Consider the following 15,674-nt stretch of genomic DNA (forward strand, 5'->3'; position numbering starts at 1 on the left):
TGGCACCTGGAAATGGAATTCCTTATTAGAAACTATAGTAAGATTAAGTATCTTCTAGTATATTTGCTAATAGGTCTTCTCTTCCTTGCGTCCCTTTAAAAATAAAAAGAGAGCTGAGTGTCAGTGGCTCATGCCTATAATCCTAGCTACTCAGGAGGCTGAGATCTGTGGATCATGGTTCAAAGCCAGCCTAGGAAGGAAGGTTTATGAGATTCTCATCTCCAGTTAGCCACAAAATTGCCAGAAGTAGAGTTGTGGTTCAAGTGGTAGATCTCTAGTCTTGAAGAACAACAACAAAAAGAACTTCAGGGACAGAACCTAGGCCCAAGACTGACAGAGAGAGAGAGAGAGAGAGAGAGAGAGAGAGAGAGAGAGAGAGAGAGAGAGAGAGAGAGAGAGGGGGAGAGAGAGAGAGAGAGAGAGAGAGAGAGAGAGAGTGAGAGAGAGAGAGGGAGATACAGAGAGACAGACAAGACAGAGAGAGAGGCAAGAGAAAAAGGATATCACTAATTAGTTGAAGGTTGGTTTTGTTTTTTGTTGTTTTGTCAGTCATGGGGCTTGAACTCTGGGCCTGAGCACTATCCCTGAGCTCTTCAGTTTAAGGCAAGCACTCTAACACTTGAGCCATAGTGCCACTTCAGTTTTTTGGTAGTTAATTGGAGACAAGTCTCATAGACTTTCCGGCCTGGGCTGGCTTAGAACCAGGATCCGCAGATTTCAGCCTCCTGACTAGCTAAGATTATAGGTGTCAGCCACCGGTGCCCGCCTGAAATCTCTTTTATTCATTGAATATATGTCTACTCTGTGCCATGCACTGTCTGGACTTTTGGTTTGTTGTGGGAAAAAAAAGTTTGACAATTTTAACTTCTTTTTAAAGTAATAATATGTTAAAGAGATTTGCTCTAAGTGTCTTTTAACCAGAGCTCCACGGACCAAAGATAAAGCAACAAGTGCCAAGTACCACTAGAGCCTCTTGAGAACGACCTGCTAAGAGCTTGAAGCCACTGCCTGCATGAGACTACAGCCCATGAAAGGAAACTGCTACAGGGTTGAGAGAACCCTGAGCATCCCACTAGTATGTGTACAAAGCCCAGGTGCTGTAAGAATTGATATTACTGTATAAGCAGAATATACAATGTGGGAAGAGAAAAGAGAACATACTACATAGCCTTCTAAAATCATACTGACAATGGGTGGAGCTGACTGAACAAAGAAGACAATTGCTCAAAGTGGAAAAAGAACCAAAGGACAAAGTGTGACAGAAACCAAGGAACCACAAGGTTTCAAGAACAATAATGGAGGTCCTGGATTTTAGAATCACTCTTATCCTAGCTCCTTAGCTGTTAACTATGTATCAATCAATTCTTTAAACCTGAATTGATTTATCTTAAAATGTAGTTAATAATGCATGTCTTATTTTGCTTCATCTTAAGTGGGATGATACCAAAGGTGCTTTATGTTGTGCCTAATCTGTAATAAATTATTTAAAACAAGTTGTTTTTAATCAATAAGGAAGTGATCAAATGGAACAAATGCCCTAGAATAGAGATAGAAAAACATTTCATATAATAATTATAGACATGAAGGAACATACTTCAAACTGGGCTGGGAAAGGGAAGAACAGTTAATATTTTCTAATAATTCTGTTAATCTCATCATTAGCTAAGTGTAAGATGATGAAGAGTGACATAGAAGATCTCCATAATCAGTGCATGTAGCTTGATAATCAGATGGCATGCATTATTTTCATTGTGGAAGAAGCTGTTGGGGCGGGGAGGTAGGAAATGACACTTGTTACTAAAATTTTGTCCTCATTTCAATATATCTTTAGACCAAAGTCTGTAACAATCCTCTTCCATGTCTCTAGAGGATATAAAAACCTGGAATAAAGAACATTCAAGTGAAAGATGAATGAAACAAACTGCTGGTTAAAAAAAAAAAAAAGACAATCCTAAGGAAATAACTGAGCAATTGTCTTGCATTTTATTGGCCCTCATCCAGCGGGATTTTTTTTTATTTTTACCTTTGGTTTGTTGGCTAACTTCTTGAATGTATTGAAGTCAGAATATACATTCTACCACCACATGAACTGCAGCTTTCCAGAAAGGTGAGCCACAGAACAATTTCATTCTAAACTGATGTCATTAGATTCTAGAGTCTGCTGTCATGGCATTCCGGGTTGTTGCCATGTTAATTCCACATGTAGCTTAAGTAATTCAGTCTTTTGACCTGTTCCACCTACACAAGGCATTTTATGGCTTAAGGATGATGGCCTAGAAGGGAAGACTTACTTTAGATTTAATTAAATATGGGAAAATGCTTAAGGTAAGTGTTTCAAAATAAAACAACAATAAAAAAGACTTCATGTGTTTTGTGCCTCATATGGTAAAAGACACTGAAAACATTCATGAGCCAAGCTTTACTGCTTCCTTATTTCCAATAATAACTGGGTATATGGAGTAGTCTGTAATTTCATTGGAACATCCTCCCAGAGAGATTACCCTCGACCCATGGTTAATATTTTAAAGTTCTATTAGTAAGCTGAATTAGTTTAGTTAAGTCTTTTATATATAGTCATTTAATAGTTTCAAATAGATCATTATGGTTTGTTATCTTTAAACCTGGAAGTTCTGTTTTTCTTTCTGGGGATCTTTAACTCTGATGTCCTTTCTGATGTTTCCCTGTGACTTTTGGTTTGCTTTTCTAAGTGATTCAGCTTCCTTCCCCAAGCTTTAATACAGTGGGCAGATGTTGTAAGCAGATTGAGATCATCTACCTTTACATACATTCTTTTGGGTGCATCTGTGTGGCTCTCAGCTTCAGCTACCCTGTAGGCAATAAGGTCAATATTCATGCTGGTAAGGTGGGTAATTATTCATAGGAGACTTGGCAGGTCTCCTTTCTGCTTCCTATTTTTTTCCCTCACTTGAATGTTCTTTCACTCTAGCTGCTACAAAGAGGACCAGATTTTCCAACCAAAGCATACTGAAGATCAAGCCACTTCAGAACTTGACCATCATGAAGCCTCTTCTATTCCACAACCAACTATATCTCTTGGTCTTATAACATCTCGTCCTTCTGCAAAATATAAAGTCCATTCACCCAAAAGAAGAAAATTCTCTTCTATATCGAATACATCTACTCCTTCATATTTCTCTGAGAAACGACAATCTTTATTTGCTAAATTTTATAAGAACCATTCTTCCCTTTCTCGGCAACAAAGTAGAGTTAACTTTGAGTTTCAAGAAGACATAAACTACAATGATAAAGACTTTTCCTCAGACACTTTTGGTACTGCCAAATCTGGAAGACGATTTTCTTCCCGTAAACTAAGTATAGTTTCCTGCTACAAGAGTTCCATTCTTTTTGATCCTCAATCAAGTAATCAGGACCTGTTAAATCTAAAGGAAATTGAACTCTTCTCTAAAATCCCAAGTAATCCTGAGATTCCAAAACAAAAAAGCTTCGCTGACCATGAATATATCCCTAAGCATGTCGTGAGTTTTGAAGCAAAAGTTCCCACTGCAATCCGTCGGAACTCCATTGATAGAACCTTCTTTCAACAAAGCATGGCATCTTTCTTTACTCTTCCAACTGTTGTTTCCTCCTCCAATCAAGCAAGTAAATTTGCTGCTGATAGACAAGAAAGTGGTCTATTAAATAGAAATGCAAAAGATTACCTTTATTCTGGATTTCAAAGTCACACTACAAGTTATTCTCCAGCTGTGATGCAACAGTCCTCTGAAAATATAATTCTTCCTTCCTTCCAAAATGTTGGATTTTCTTTGTCTTATGAAAATGCCAGTAGCTTTATTCAAGATCAAAATAATATCGACACAGACTTCATTGAAGAAGAAAACTCAGCTGACTCAGCTGAAGATGAAGACAACCATTCATCTACAAGGTCTCTTAGACTTTATCTTGTCTTAGAAAGGCAACTTATAAGTAGATATCTTCCCATTTGTCACACTCCAAAGTCTGTAAGACATCATCATTTGCTTCTTTTGGAAATTTCCTTCCTACTCTTTGCTGCCTATTTGGAAAAACAAACAAAAAGATTCCTATATTTTGGTCTGAATTTAAGTGCTATAGTTTGGAAAGTCAGTTTTGTGGCATTATTAGAATGTAGAAGCCAACAGTGTTTTCATGAGTTTCAGGATTTTTTCAAATTATAGTTTCGAGATTGGCTACCTACAAATTTCTAAGTGACACTGGTGATATATTGTCTGAAAATAACATCAAGCTTTAATGTATAAGTTGTGAAAGCATTACATTCTTTAAGAGTTTAGCACCTTCTTCTATCTTGCTTTAATCTTTAGAGGTCCATTCCTGCAGAATCTTTAGCAATATATTGATCAGATCACACAATTTCACTTATATTGACCTTAATAGCTGTCTTTCTCATGCTAGACAGCCCACAAATGTTACCATTAATATAAGAATCAAATTATAAGGAAACGATGTCATAATAATAGATGTATATAGGATTTTTAACTTAATCATTTTATTTGCATTTATGTTATGCTGAATTAATTTCTATGCCATAGTTTTTGTTTCTTCTGGAATATCTTTTTTTCTGGACAACTTCTTATGGTTTAGGAACAATTTGTTAGGTTTTCAGTAGGAAAACCTCAATGTGGTAGGGGTTGCGCAGGTAAGGGTTTATTCTACTCCAAGCTCTGTAAGAATGGTGATGCATCTTAAAATGCTTTGTTCCCCACCTGGATATGGTCAATGGCCAGAGAATCTATGCCTAAACTCTTAAAGTTGAATCACTTGCATTTTTGGTACGCCAAACAAAAATTCAGCACTAGGGCCACCAGCCTTATGTCCAAACCTGGTATTTAGCCTGGGCATGTCGACTGGCTTCATTGTAATGCTTGTTTAAAGTGACATCTTTCAGATTCTCAGTAGCTTTTTGATATCAGTTTCTCTTTGAACACAAAGTTTTGAACCTCTTCGCTTGATTGATTTTATGGAGTTTCCTGGGACAAGAAAGTAATGAACTATTTTTGCAAGATACCTCAACCATGTACAGAAACACCTTGAAAATGTTTTAAATCTTACATTTTTCAGTTGTAATGAAATTCACACAACATAAAGTTCATCACTGTAAAATTTTAAATGTACAGTTCAATGGCATTAAATACATTCATGTTGTTGTACAACCAGCAGGACCAGTCATCGCCATAACTCTTATCATCCATTTAACAATAATCCTCTCAGTCTCTGCCAACCATCATTCTATGTTGTTGTTGTTGTTTTTTTAGTGCTGGTCCTGGGACCCGTACTCAGGGTTATCCCTGAGCTTTTTTTCACTCTAGGTTAATGCTGTATAACTTGAGACACTTAAGTTTTACTTCTGGCTTTTTGGTATTTAATTGGAGAGTCTCACAGACTTCCCTGCACCAACTCACTTCTAACTGTAATCCTCAGATCTCAGCCTCCTGATAGCTAGGATAACATGCATGTGCCACCAGCTCACTTTTTATGTTTTGTCTCTTATATGTGGAATTGTATAGTTTCTGCTATTTTCTGTCTTATTTTACTTAATTATATCCTTAAGATTCTCAAGATTGAGGTATTTCTTTACTATAAAAGTTATTCTCAGCCAGGCACTGGTGGCTCACACCTGTAATCCTAGCTACTCACGTGGCAGGAAAATCCCTGAGACGCCTATCTCCAATTAACCACCAGAAAATCAGAAGTGGAGCTGTGGCTCAAAGTGATAAAGTGCTAGCCTTGAGCAGAAAAGCTCAGGGACAGTGCCTAGAGCTTGAGTTCAAGCCCAATAACCACCACTAGTGAACAACAACAACAAAACAGGGTTATCCTCTTAGCAGCTGTGCCAGTAGCTCACACCTGTAATCCTGTCTACTCTGGAGGCTGAGATCTGAGGATCATAGTTAGAAGCTAGCTCTGGCAAGAAAGTCCAAGAGACTCTTATCTCCAATTAGTCACCAAAAAACTGAAAGTGGAACTGTGGTTCAACTGGTAGAACACTAGCCATGACCAAAGAAGCTCAGGGACAGCTCCTAGGCCCTGAGTTCCAGCCCCAGGACCAGAACACACACACACACACACACACACACACACACACACACACACACACACACACACACACACACACACACACACACACACACACACACACACACACACACACACACACACACACACACACACACACACACACACACACACACCTTCCCTTAAAGTGTACTTAATTCATAATTGCTCATTTTTAAGTTGATTATTGGTGTTTATTATCAAGTTACAGTTCTTATAGTTATTCCTTTTAGGCATATGTTTTACAAGTATTTTCTCATGTTCTATGGATTGTCTTTTTAGGAGTATTGCATCCTAATATTATTGTCTTTCAACCCATGAATGTAAGATTTATTTACCAGGTCTTTAATTTTAACAGCTTTTCATCTTTAGTTTCCTTGTGGGTTTTTTTTTGTTAACTATATTTCTAAAAATTGTATCACAAATGGAATTGTCTTCATTCATCTTTGAATTGTTCATTTGCAATATAGACAATTGATTTTGTATGTTGATTTTATATCCTGCAACCTTACACTGGCTCAGGTTGTGTAAGGCCTTTTAGACTATTGAAAGGGCTGAGATTTTTGCTCTGATTTGGGCATCTGTGGCAGGATTTTAAGTAAAGGAAGAACATGATCTGATGGAAATTTTTGAAGGTTCATAATGGCTAATGTGTTAAGAAAAGACTATATGAATTAAGAAAAGACTATATGAATCATGGATTAAAGCCCAGGATACATACAAGAGGCCATTGCATTAATGCAGATGAGATGTTAATGGTGTAGCCCAGTGTGGTAATGGACAGTAAGATGGTGAAAAATGGCTAAATTCTGTATATATTCCCTAGATAGAACCAACAGAACTTGCTGATAAGACTGTATGTTGCTTAGGAGAGAACACCATTCACCAACAGTTAGTGAATGTGTACAATATCTAGGCACTGTTCTGGGCACTTGATACTTATAGTGAAAGAGCATGTGTAGGAAATTAATAAATTTCATAGTAATATACTACATCATATTATGTTAAAGAGGGAAAATCTAGTATATCAGGAAATTGAAACTAAAGGCAGTGCGAGAGTTATGGCATTAAATACCATGGTCTAGCCGGGCGCTGGTGGCTCACGCCTGTAATCCTAGCTACTCAGGAGGCTGAGATCTGAGGATCGCGGTTCAAAGCCAGCCCGGGCAAGAAAGACTGTGAGACTCCTATCTCCAATAAACCACCAGAAAACCGGAAGTGGCGCTGTAGCTCAAGTGGTAGAGCGCTCGCCTTGAGCTGAAGAGCTGAGGGACAACGCCCGGGCCCAGAGTTCAAGCCCCACGACCGACAAAAAAAAAATAATAATAAAAATAAATAAATAAATAAATACCATGGTCTGGATGGGGCCACACTCAGAAAAATGTTATTCGAGTACAGACTTGAAAGAATTAACAATATGGGTTACATGGCTGTCTAAGGGAACAGTGTGACACATATGCACACACACATGTATACACACACATGCACACGCTCAAGATTAGAAGGTAGAGGTCCTGAGTAGGAGCATGACAGGCTTTACTAGACAACCTGAATAAAGGTCAGAGAAGCATTCATGTTGAATAGGGTGGGGATATTGCACAAGGCCTGGTAGACTGTCAGACTTGAGCTTTTTCTCAGATAGCAGACACCCTTGCAATTTAACTTGCCTTTTTTAGAGAACCTGTTTGGCTGTTAATGTATCACTTCCAAAGGAGATGACAATTGTTCCTGCAATTTTAGGTATATGACAGCTAATACTGACACAGAAGAACAGAATTTTCCAGTGGCAAAAGCATTTAACACACATGTAGAGGAATTGAAGTTAGATGTTCTTCTGCAGAAGGCAGATCGTTTACGCTTGAATGAATCTGGCAAGATGGAAAGTTTTGAACTACTCTGTGATCACAAAGAAAAGGTAAGAACAGTGTGACTAACATGTGCTTATAGCTTCTACTTTTGACTCAATCTAATATCCTGCTCATGTTGTAACCATGATGCTTGTGTCAACATTTCATATAAAGTACATGGGCTTTTCTATAAAATGATTAAAATATTTTAAAAGTATGCAAGAATTAGATTTACCTGAAGTCTTAAAAATAGGAACCACATTTATAATTATACAGATTGACTTTTATTTTCTATTAGTTTGTGTATTTATTATCTATTTTATAACTGATAAAAAATAAGGTATTATACCAAGGCATATTGTATGTTTTCTCTAGAGAGAAAGACAATTTTTTTTTAAATTGTTGTTGTTGTTTGCCAGTCCTGGGGCTTGAACTCAGGGTCTGGACTCTGTCCCTGTGCTACTCTGTGCTCAAGGCTAGCACTCTACCACTTGAGACACAGCACTACTTCCAACTTTTTCTTAGTAATTTGTTGAAGATAAGAGTCTCATGGATTTTCATGCCCAGGCTAGCTTCAAACTGCTATCCTTAGCTCTCAGCCTCCTGAGCAGGTAAGATTACAGGCATGAACCTGTAATTTTTTTTCAATGATCTTTAAGTAATTGTAAAAGACATTCTAGTTCAACATGTCAGTTTGTGAATACAATGCATCAATGTCACCCCTTTCATCCTTCCCCTTCATCTCTCCTAATCCCAAGCTATTATGTTTTCTAGATTATTATCAATAGAATAGCTATCATGGTATAGAAAGCCAAACTGGTCAATGGTCCTGACTTTAAAAGCCCAACTCTAAGCACATTATCTAAAACCCAAGTGTCCTGAGTTGGATAATACATAATATACAAATGTACCCAAACATTAAATTCTGCACCAAGTAGATATATAAGAATTATCTACCAATAAAATATTTTAAAACTTTAAAGATATCTAGGTTTATATTTAATTCAAGTAAAAAATATGACTAGAGCTGGGAAGGTGGCTCAGTGATAGAGTGCTTGCCTTGCATGCAGAAGGCCCTGGATTCGATTCCTCAGCACCACATAAGCAGAAAAAGCTGGAAGTGGTGCTGTGGCTCAAGTGGTAGAGCGCTAGCCTTGAGCTGAAGAGCTGAGGGACAGCACCCAGCCCCATAACGGACAAATATATATATATATATATATAATTTAAAATAAAAAATATGAATATGACTACTCTTAAGCATAGGGTCTTCAATGTATAGACATTAACTGAACTACTCATTCAGCTATTGAAAGTAGATAACTTAGGGAAATAAAGAGAATATTATCACCAGGAAGAATTGATTGATTCTAGCCTCTGTAATTTTCTCTTCTAATTAGTGGATTTAATGTCTAAATGATATTAATTGATTTTAAGATCTAATCATAGCACTATATTATGTCACACTTCTTACCTATGAATACTTAGATACTATATATGTAAATATTCATAGACATGAATTCAGTCATCTATAAATACCAGTTGATCTGCTTATTATTAATAGTCATAGTAGAAACAATTGTAGTCTGAACAAATTACTGAGTTAACCTAATGTGCAATTCTATCTTTCCAGTTTAGAGATGAAATAGAGTTTATGTGGCGGTTTGCCCGTGCTTATGGAGACATGTATGAGCTATCTACAGATACACAAGAAAAGAAACATTATGCTAATATTGGTAAGTAATTTGTCAAGATTGGTCATTCTTAAGTGGTAGTTGTGATCAATAGCAAACCATGAATGAATTTTAATTAAAAGCAAATTATCTTAGTTAAAATCAATATGTTACCAGATGCTTGTGGACTCATACACTAGCTTCTCAGAAAGCCAAGACCTAGAGGACTGTGGTATGAAGCCAGCCCAGACAGAAAAGTCTGTGAGACTCCATCTCCAGTTAACCAACAACAAAATGTTGGACTGGAGATGTTGGTCATGTGGTAGAGTACCAGCATGAGCAAGAAAGCTGAGGGACAGCATAAAATTCTGAGTTCATGACCCAGGGCCAGCTCTCTCTTACACACACACACACACACACACACACACACACACACACACACACACACACACACACACACACACACACACACACACACACACACACACACACACACACACACACACACACACACACACACACACACACACACACACACTATATAAATATACATATTTAACCTATTTCAGTATACCTTAATACCAAAAAATACACAGTCTAAGAGAAACTCCCTTTTGGGATTAAATTTTTTTCAAAATTATTTAAACATACTAAAGTAAGCAACTAAGTAAACTTAGACTTCACCTTTTAAAGTTTAAAGAAATCACATCAAGATAAGACCCTCATAATATTTGAGAAATATTAATAGGCAGAGGACAGTTGTCTCCAGCATTAAACACCAAAATGTCACTATTATTTTTTACTTCCTGTAGAACTTCAGGGACCACAAAATTCTACTGAACTAGAATTAACTTTGATTTGATTGTTGCTAAGCTGAATGAAGAAAGCATGGTGATCTTATACTTTCTGTTATCATACTTTGTTGTATGTTTTTGAAATTTTCCACAATAGCAATACAAAATAACCAGAAGGTAAAATTGTTAGTGGTAGTGGTATATATTTTTATTATTTTATTTTATTTTGTTTTTTTTGAGACATGGCCATGTCATGGTTATGAACTTGCAATCCTCTTGCCTTGCCTTCCCTTCCCGAATGCTCATAGTATAGGAATGCACCATCATATCTAGCAATTGTGTTTTTATTTCATCTTGATTCTCACTCAATCAGGTCAAAAATGCCCTCTTACAAATTCTTCTAACTGCCATTTCTTCAAGCTTGTGCATTGTAAATTTTACCTCATAATTCCCTTTGTTCTCTCTTTAGTGGAAAGCCTTATCTTTTCCTAGTTTCCTTCTCAAAGATAAAATGAAGAAGAAGCAGCAAGAGAAAATTCCTTCCAGTCTAGTTCTGTCATTTTTATTTCCATGAAGGATGTGTTACCAAACTATTTGCAATATTCCTTCTTCTACTCAATATTTCCTTGCTAAATGACCTCTACACTTTGACTTTTTTCCAAATAAGAGGAAAATAAGAGCACCTGCCCTCTTGTTCTGTTACATATCCTCATCAGCTTTCTCAGGCAGTTTTTGCAGGAGTGCAAATTGCAGACCATATGAAGTAGAATCCTAGAAGATAATTTTTATTAACATAAAGGAAAGTTAAAATGTGACCAAAGAGAACAAAAGAATTTATCTACTTGTAATGAAAAATTTCAAGCATATCTATGTAAAAACTTTCTACTCACTCATATTAAATGCATTCCTTTTCTATATACTGTCCTTCCCTGAGCTTTATGCTAGCAGGTAGGAATAGGACAGCAAAATTAACATGGTCTCAAAATTGACTATGTGGGAACATATAACTTTATGGGAAGGCAATATCATTTCATCATACAAACTGAAGTAAGCTATTATGAGAAAAAAGAGAAGGCCAGACATAGTGAATCAATTCCATGTATACAGGAAGCAGGATCACAGTTCAAGGTAGGCCCAGGCAAATGTTAGGCCTCTCTCAATCAACAAGCCAAGTATCATAGCCCACATTTGTGGTCCCTGCTATAACAGAGATAGTAGGAGAAACTCAGGATTCCCCAGAACCTGGGTAGAAACACAAGATCCTACCTAAAAACTAACCAAAGCATAAAAAGTCTGGGGATGTAGTCCAAGTGAGAGAACAGGTGCCCAGCAAGTAAGTTCAAACCCCAAGATGAATAAAAGGAAGACAGGAAAGATGGAAGATTTACTCAAAATTATTATTATGTCCAGGAACAATATTAAATGAGGGGTAAAGAGAAAGAAAAGAGAGGCAATGAAGGATGTATACATAATTAAGGTAGTCCCATGCTAGGGAACTTTGATATGGAGCGACCAATAGAGACAGCCAATTAATTATTTAATTCAGTGTGTGAGGAGTATATGCTTAGTAAGGTCATGAACTAACCATGAAGCTAAGAATAGGACTCAGACCAGCTATTGAAGAATGTTAGGATTGAGTGTGAGAGAGAAATGTTAAAGGTTTTTTTTTCCTTCCATAATAGTGTGTTTTAAGAAAAGAATTGATCACTAGAAAAGTGATCACTAGCACAGTACTGTGAAGTATTCTGATTGACCATAACTTGTATTCCAAGTAAAATATAAATCTTATACTAAAAATGATGGAGTATAATTTTCATAATTAAGTGATTACATAATTAAGTGAATACTTCAAAAAGACTATAAAATGCTGTTGGAGCTGCATTAAGGAAGGCTATGAAACTAGTCTGCATTTTGCCCGCGTTCTATCAGAGCAAAGTAATCACCTCTGCATTGTGACACATTCTGGTGTGCTGAAAGTTTGGTTCTTTGGAGAAAGCTGAAATGCTGCTGGAGTTTTTTATTTGTTGGAAACAAATCTTACTATAAAGACCGAGTGCTGGAATTGCAGCACCAAGCTTGATTTCGTTTTTATTGTTTTTACACTAAGGAGAATGTCTCTAATCATGAAAAAATGTCATACTCCTCTAATGTCTGACCACAATATAGTATCAATTGTCCCTGAAATACTTTTAATTTTTTTTCAATTTGTCATTTCCTACATAAGATTGTTTTCTTTATGACTATAGTTTTATAAAGCTGCTTTAACCAAATGACAAATAGGAGAATGGTTCCGAAAAGAAAGAGCCTTATTTATAACAATTTATTTAAAACAATCGTATAGAAAGGCTTTTTTTGTATATCATTGAATGATCTCGTCAAGACAAAAAAAAATAGAATAGAGAAGGAAAAAGGTATGAAACAAAATGGCCCCTTTTGAGAAAGCCTCCCATTATAGTCATAACATTATACAAACCTTTATCCAAAGTCATTACTACATGAGTAAAAGCTACTCTGGAAGCTATTCTAAAACTCATTAGAAAAATTCTTACATCCCTGAGGTGAATAATTGGTTTGAAAGATTAGGCAAGAACTTCTCAGGGAGCCTTACTCCTTTGGACAGTTACTTGTGCTGTGCTCTTTTTATACTTTGTTTCTTGTTTTGTTTTTTTTAAAATATGGATTACTTGTTTGTATACAGGATGTTTACTAAACTGTAAACACTTAGGTGCCAAGGCTTGTGTTTTATTTTCAGATCTTCACATGATGTGGTACTTAGTAGGCACTCGGTAAATGTTACTGAGATAACAATTGAATGACTTTTCTAGTATTTGACTAAATCAATCAATTCATCCAGTGGGTCTCAGAGTTACTGGTTACTGAGCCCCACCCCCAAAGTAGGTGGTTCACTCATGTGGTGAAAATGTGCTTTTTCAAACAGGTTTCCAAGTGATATTAATGCTTTTCTTGGGATCACACTTTAGAAACCACTGGTTGAATTCAAGATTTATCTCCTACCAACTCAGATGAAGGCGATAAATGTAAATATATTTGTTTTTCAGGGAAAAGTTTAGGTGAACAAGCTATTAGTAAAGCACCTACAAATGGATACTGCCATCTGTGGTAAGTATTCAGGAATTATGTGGTCTTATAAATTCTAATGTGCCTCTTTTGGCACTGCAGTAGATTTTTAAAAATATGACTAATGCATTGAACTTGTCACCATATTCACTGAAAAATGTATTTAGTAGATACTACAGCTACTGTTCTTGTTAAGTTTATTTGCTAGGCGTATTTTAAATGTATTTTTATTCATTGACTAGTTCATGAACTAGTCAATGAATAGCTCAAGTCTGATGGCTCTGAAGATAATTAAATCTAGTAAATATAACAATTTGTTTTAAAATGTTGAAATAATACCATGTTTCTAATCAAAGTTTAAAAAATATTAAGGAATAATTTATATGAGCCATTTTCTTCCAACTTGGTTAAGTCATGCGATACAAATTTTGAAAAAGAGCAAATTCAAGGGAAGAGCAAACAAATGATGATTATGGTTGGTTTTAGACCCTTTGTATATTGGAATTATAAAACACAAATAAAAAGAAACATTGTTTTAATTTATTAGTCTTCCTTTTACTTCTAGTCATGTGTTTACTTTTTTATATCCTTAATTATTTTTGTTATTGTTGTTCTTTTTTTTCTCACCAATGACTTCAGGAAGATATGGTAATAAATTAATTCATGTCTCTCCTCAGCAATCTTCCCCTCTTCCCAATTATTTTATTCCCTGGGAACACTAGTAGGCAAAACCTCTCTCAAAACAGCTCCTTCTTCATAGCTCCCCACTTGTTTCTCAGGAAACTCTGCTTTTTTCTGCTAAACTCTCAAGTGTAAATCATTTTCTCTTTTTTTTAAATAAGTTTTTCATTGTGAAAATACCGTACTGAGGGGTTACAATTACCTGAGCAAGGTAATGATGACATTGCTTGTCAAGCATTGTTGCCTCCTCCTTTGTTTTTCCCCTACCATCCCTGCCCTCCCACCTCCATGACTACACCTACCACTCCCCACCCCACCCCAAAGTTGTAAAGTTCATTTTTCTACATAGCATCTTGTACATCTCATTGTTACAATAGGTCCACCTGTATCCCTATTTAAACATTTTGTTTTTCCCTTCCCCTCCCCAAATTACACCAACATCAAGTACAGTGAAAACAGGGGTTATACCGTGGGAGAGAGACATACAAAGCAACAACAAAAAAAATCACCCTATAAATACGTTAGAAGCAATAGCAAGAAAGAAAAAACCCCTTGTGCCCTTATCTTGGGGTTCATTTCACCTAACATAATCATATATGACCTTTTCTGCTTGTCTCAGAAATATACTAGTTATTGCAAATAAGGGAGACCATGGGACCTATGTTTCTTTGGGCCTGGCTTACTTCACTTAATATAATTTTTTCCAAGTCTTTCCATTTCCTAACATGGGGCAATGTCATTCTTTCTGATGGAGGCATAGAATTCCATTGTGTATATATACCACATTTTCTTGGTCCATTCATCTATGAGGGGCATCTGGGTTGGTTCCATATCTTAGCTATGGTAAATAATGCTGCAATAAACATAGTTGTGCAAATCATTTTTTCCAAAGCAGACTTGTTTCTTTATTCTGCTATCACCAGGGGGAGCTACAGTTACAGGATTGCACCTAAAAGGCAGGGATCCAGTAACATTTTGTATGGCTCCCAAATTCCAAACAGATGACAAAACATGAAAAGGTATTTAGATGGTAGAACCTGTGAATCATTTCCTTACATGCCATCTTGATTTAGGAACTGAAGCATGTAGTAGAGAAAATATTATTCTTAGAGTTGGTTTCTCTGTGAAAACTAGAAGAAAAAGGTACTTATGCAATTAACATATGGCACAGATTTAAGTTCACTACTCTAATACATAAGGATCTTGGCTTTCATTTCTATAGCCAATTTTCCTAGACGTTTCATTTATATAATGCTAATACCTACTAATAAATTAACATCCTTATGTGTTAAGATACCCCTTTTAGGGGTAATATTGAATTTATACTGAGAAAGCTATATTTCTACATCTCCTTTGAAATTGGAGTTATTGCAAAACTGTTCTGCTAGATTAGCATGCAGAAAGAATACCTATATTTTCTATCCCTCTCCTACTTCCATTCTCTTTCTACTTTTCTTGCCTCCTTCTCTCCATCCTCCATCCTCAGTTGCTCTTCCTATGCTTCTTCTTCCTCTCTTGTTCTCCTCCTCCTCCTC

At 36.3% G+C, this 15,674-nt stretch overlaps 1 protein-coding gene across 6 annotated transcripts in view; it reads left to right on the top strand.

The window, feature by feature from the left end:
- The window catches only part of Rmdn2 (regulator of microtubule dynamics 2), a 48,536-nt gene that overhangs the window by 10,139 nt on the left and 22,723 nt on the right, over nt 1–15,674 (top strand). For 3 of the 6 annotated variants that reach the window (XM_070025400.1, XM_070025398.1, XM_070025399.1), the window contains exons 3-5: nt 7,810–7,984; nt 9,547–9,649; nt 13,440–13,500. In XM_070025400.1, coding sequence (XP_069881501.1) covers nt 7,810–7,984; nt 9,547–9,649; nt 13,440–13,500 — 339 coding nt within the window. Of the gene's footprint in view, nt 1–996; nt 1,302–1,662; nt 1,778–1,831; nt 2,108–2,190; nt 2,326–2,947; nt 3,905–7,809; nt 7,985–9,546; nt 9,650–13,439; nt 13,501–15,674 lie in introns of those variants that run through there. The other 3 variants (XM_070025395.1, XM_070025396.1, XM_070025397.1) reach the window with 3 other exon arrangements.

This window comes from Dipodomys merriami, unplaced genomic scaffold, assembly GCF_024711535.1.
Source record: "Dipodomys merriami isolate MVZ:Mamm:240054 unplaced genomic scaffold, mDipMer1.0.p SCAF_17, whole genome shotgun sequence".
In the NCBI taxonomy this organism is placed as follows: Eukaryota; Metazoa; Chordata; class Mammalia; order Rodentia; family Heteromyidae; genus Dipodomys; species Dipodomys merriami.